Source organism: Aplysia californica, unplaced genomic scaffold, assembly GCF_000002075.1.
Source record: "Aplysia californica isolate F4 #8 unplaced genomic scaffold, AplCal3.0 scaffold01100, whole genome shotgun sequence".
NCBI lineage: Eukaryota > Metazoa > Mollusca > Gastropoda > Aplysiida > Aplysiidae > Aplysia > Aplysia californica.
In genome coordinates, this window is record NW_004798370.1 from 8,558 (window position 1) to 11,028 (window position 2,471).

At 45.2% G+C, this 2,471-nt stretch overlaps 1 protein-coding gene across 1 annotated transcript; it reads left to right on the plus strand.

Annotated features, from left to right (window-relative positions):
• Positions 1-1,403: 1,403 nt before the first annotated feature.
• Positions 1,404-2,292, plus strand: LOC118477204 (the record flags this gene model as incomplete). The annotated part of the gene is given in 1 exon segment (XM_035973285.1): positions 1,404-2,292. A coding segment is annotated over 1 exon segment (85 nt), but the record flags the coding sequence as incomplete, so codon positions are not given.
• Between the last annotated feature and the right edge of the window lie 179 nt (positions 2,293-2,471).

Genomic DNA, 2,471 nt, shown 5'->3' on the forward strand with positions numbered 1-2,471 from the left:
ACACACACTCACACACACTCACACACACACTCAGAGAGAAAGAATCGGTCGGGGGTGGTGGTCGAGTGGTTTTTGGATAGAGTAAAACAAAAAAAGAAAAAAAAGAAGTTTGTTGATAGGAATCTTGCAAGAGATGTTTTCGTGACCGCTCTGAGATCAGACATTTATGAGCTTGCATCGCGTCTCGACTAATGCAAACTTTGCGTGTCTCGACCAGTTCAGACTATCCGTGTCTAGACTAATTCAGACTTTGCGTGCTCAGCCTCACAATTACAGCCGTTCAACTATTCTTTTCTAAACTAATTTACTAGTAGGAAAAACCCTATCACCCGCCCCCCTCCCCCCGAAAAAAGAGCGAGAGAGCGAGAGAGAGCGAGAGAGAGAGCGAGCGAGAGAGATGAGAGAGAGAGCGAGCGAGAGAGATGAGAGAGAGAGAGAGAGAAGAAAGAACAGATAGATAAGAGAGAGAGAGAGAGAGAGAGAGAGAGAGAGAGAGAGAGAGAGAGAGAGAAAGCCCACCGCTTCGAAAACGACGGCTAATTTCACAGTTGCCGTTTGAACATTCTGAATGGGTAGGAGCTTAATTCAGAACACACCGGCCTCTCCCACCCCCCACCCCACCCCACACCCCTTGGAACTAATCTCCCGGAAAAAGCAATTAATCTATTGCGACCAGCTTCTTTGGTGTAGCGGTTTGGCGCAGTTGCATGCAGGATACGTGAGTTCGATTCCAATGTGACGAAATGTTTTTGGAAATTTTAACATTTGGTCGCTTTTAAGCACAAGCGGGCTAACTCAGATTTCGGGGATTCCCAGAAATCTTGACCTACACCAAAAATGGGCATTGCCCTACCTAGAGGAGAAGTTTGGTTTCATTTGGTCAGTATATTTTTGTTTTGTTTTTTTTGTCATAGAGAAACCCCCCTTCGTCTTTTAAAGAAACTGAACAAGGGGCAAAAACTTTACTCTCGATTTTCTCAAAACAGCATTTTTCGGGATAGCCCCCTTGTGCTTAAAAGCGACCAATTTATCTCCGTCTATCTGCTGGGAAGTTGAGTCCCCTTTTCTCCATCCGAGTATGTCCTGACAGACAGGACTCAAAGGAGCCTGCCTCCCAGATCTAAATTGCACCGATGGGGACTTAAAAAACGCACAATTACACTCTTATTTTTATTAGTGTCATTTATCCACCTTGATTTGTTTTTGTTGGCGGGTACTCTGGTGGGGTTTGCTCCCTCTTTCCTTTTAAACATCTATCGTTTTTACCGCCCCTCCTTCTTTTTTTGTGTTTGTTACTCTCTTGTAACACCTCTAACATTCGGCACTTATATGACCTTATTGTGTTGCAAGTGCTGTTATACACTTACTAAAACTAAAAACTTTTTTTTTCATTCGCAGGTCTGAGCTCCCTTTGTCCTATGTCCCCTTGTTTGCACAGTACCCAGAGCAGTAGTAAACGACAAGGAGGATGATCATGTGTGGTTAAGTATGGCGTCGATTGGGGCAACGTCTTAATGATAAAGAGTGCAAAGAGGCAAAAAGAAGAGCCGAAAAACGTGAACGGTTGAAAAAAATCGTTGGATGCTGCAGTGTGGTTTGATGTTTATTTTAAAAAACACAAAATACCCCCAACTTTTTATGAGGTGCTATATCATCATCGTTGCCTTTCTCACCGTGGATTAGGATACAGGCAACGAACAAATACTTTCCACCTTTCCCTCTCCTGGGCTTGTCGCTTGAGGTGCTATATAACCCCAGTTTATTTGCCCCCCATTTTTTCATGGCTATAATATATATGTATCTATTGTCGAGCTGATTCACTGTTACAGTCTCTCCCGAAACAAACTACAACAGCTTCAGTAAACAAGCCCACTGCTGGTAGTTTAGCCACACACACATCTGCTGCTTTCGAAGCCTGTTCTGTCCCGTTTGAAAAGAATCCCCCGCCCACTTCGAACGCAGGGCACCGCCCACTCTTTTAAGTCGTGGACACGTCCCCACCCTCTTCGAGCACTTAGGACACACCCCCTACGCCCCCAGCACGCCCCCTTCTTCATTTACATCGCTAGGAAGCCTCGTCCCTTCCTTTCAACACATTGTAAGCAAGTCCCACCCCCAACTGAACACCAGGGCACCTCCCCCGCCCTTTCTTCACACCGCGGACAAGCCCCGCCCCTCGCCATGAGGAGAAGTGGGCGGAGTCAAGCATGGAGACTGCAGGAAGATGTCACTCACTGATCCTAGGCCTGGTTCTGCTGTTGGTGTCTCTGGCCTGTGGTGCTAGCCTGCTGGGTAAGTCATAGTGATTGTTACTTTTTATTTCTTTTCGTTTAGTTAAGGTTAGGTTAGGTTAGGAGTTAAGGTTAGGTTAGGTTAGGTTAGGTTATATTTTAAGTTAGGTTAGTAAAAGAAATAGTTAGGTTAGTAAAATAAAAAGGTTAGGTTAGGTTAGTAACCCCCCCCCAACCACA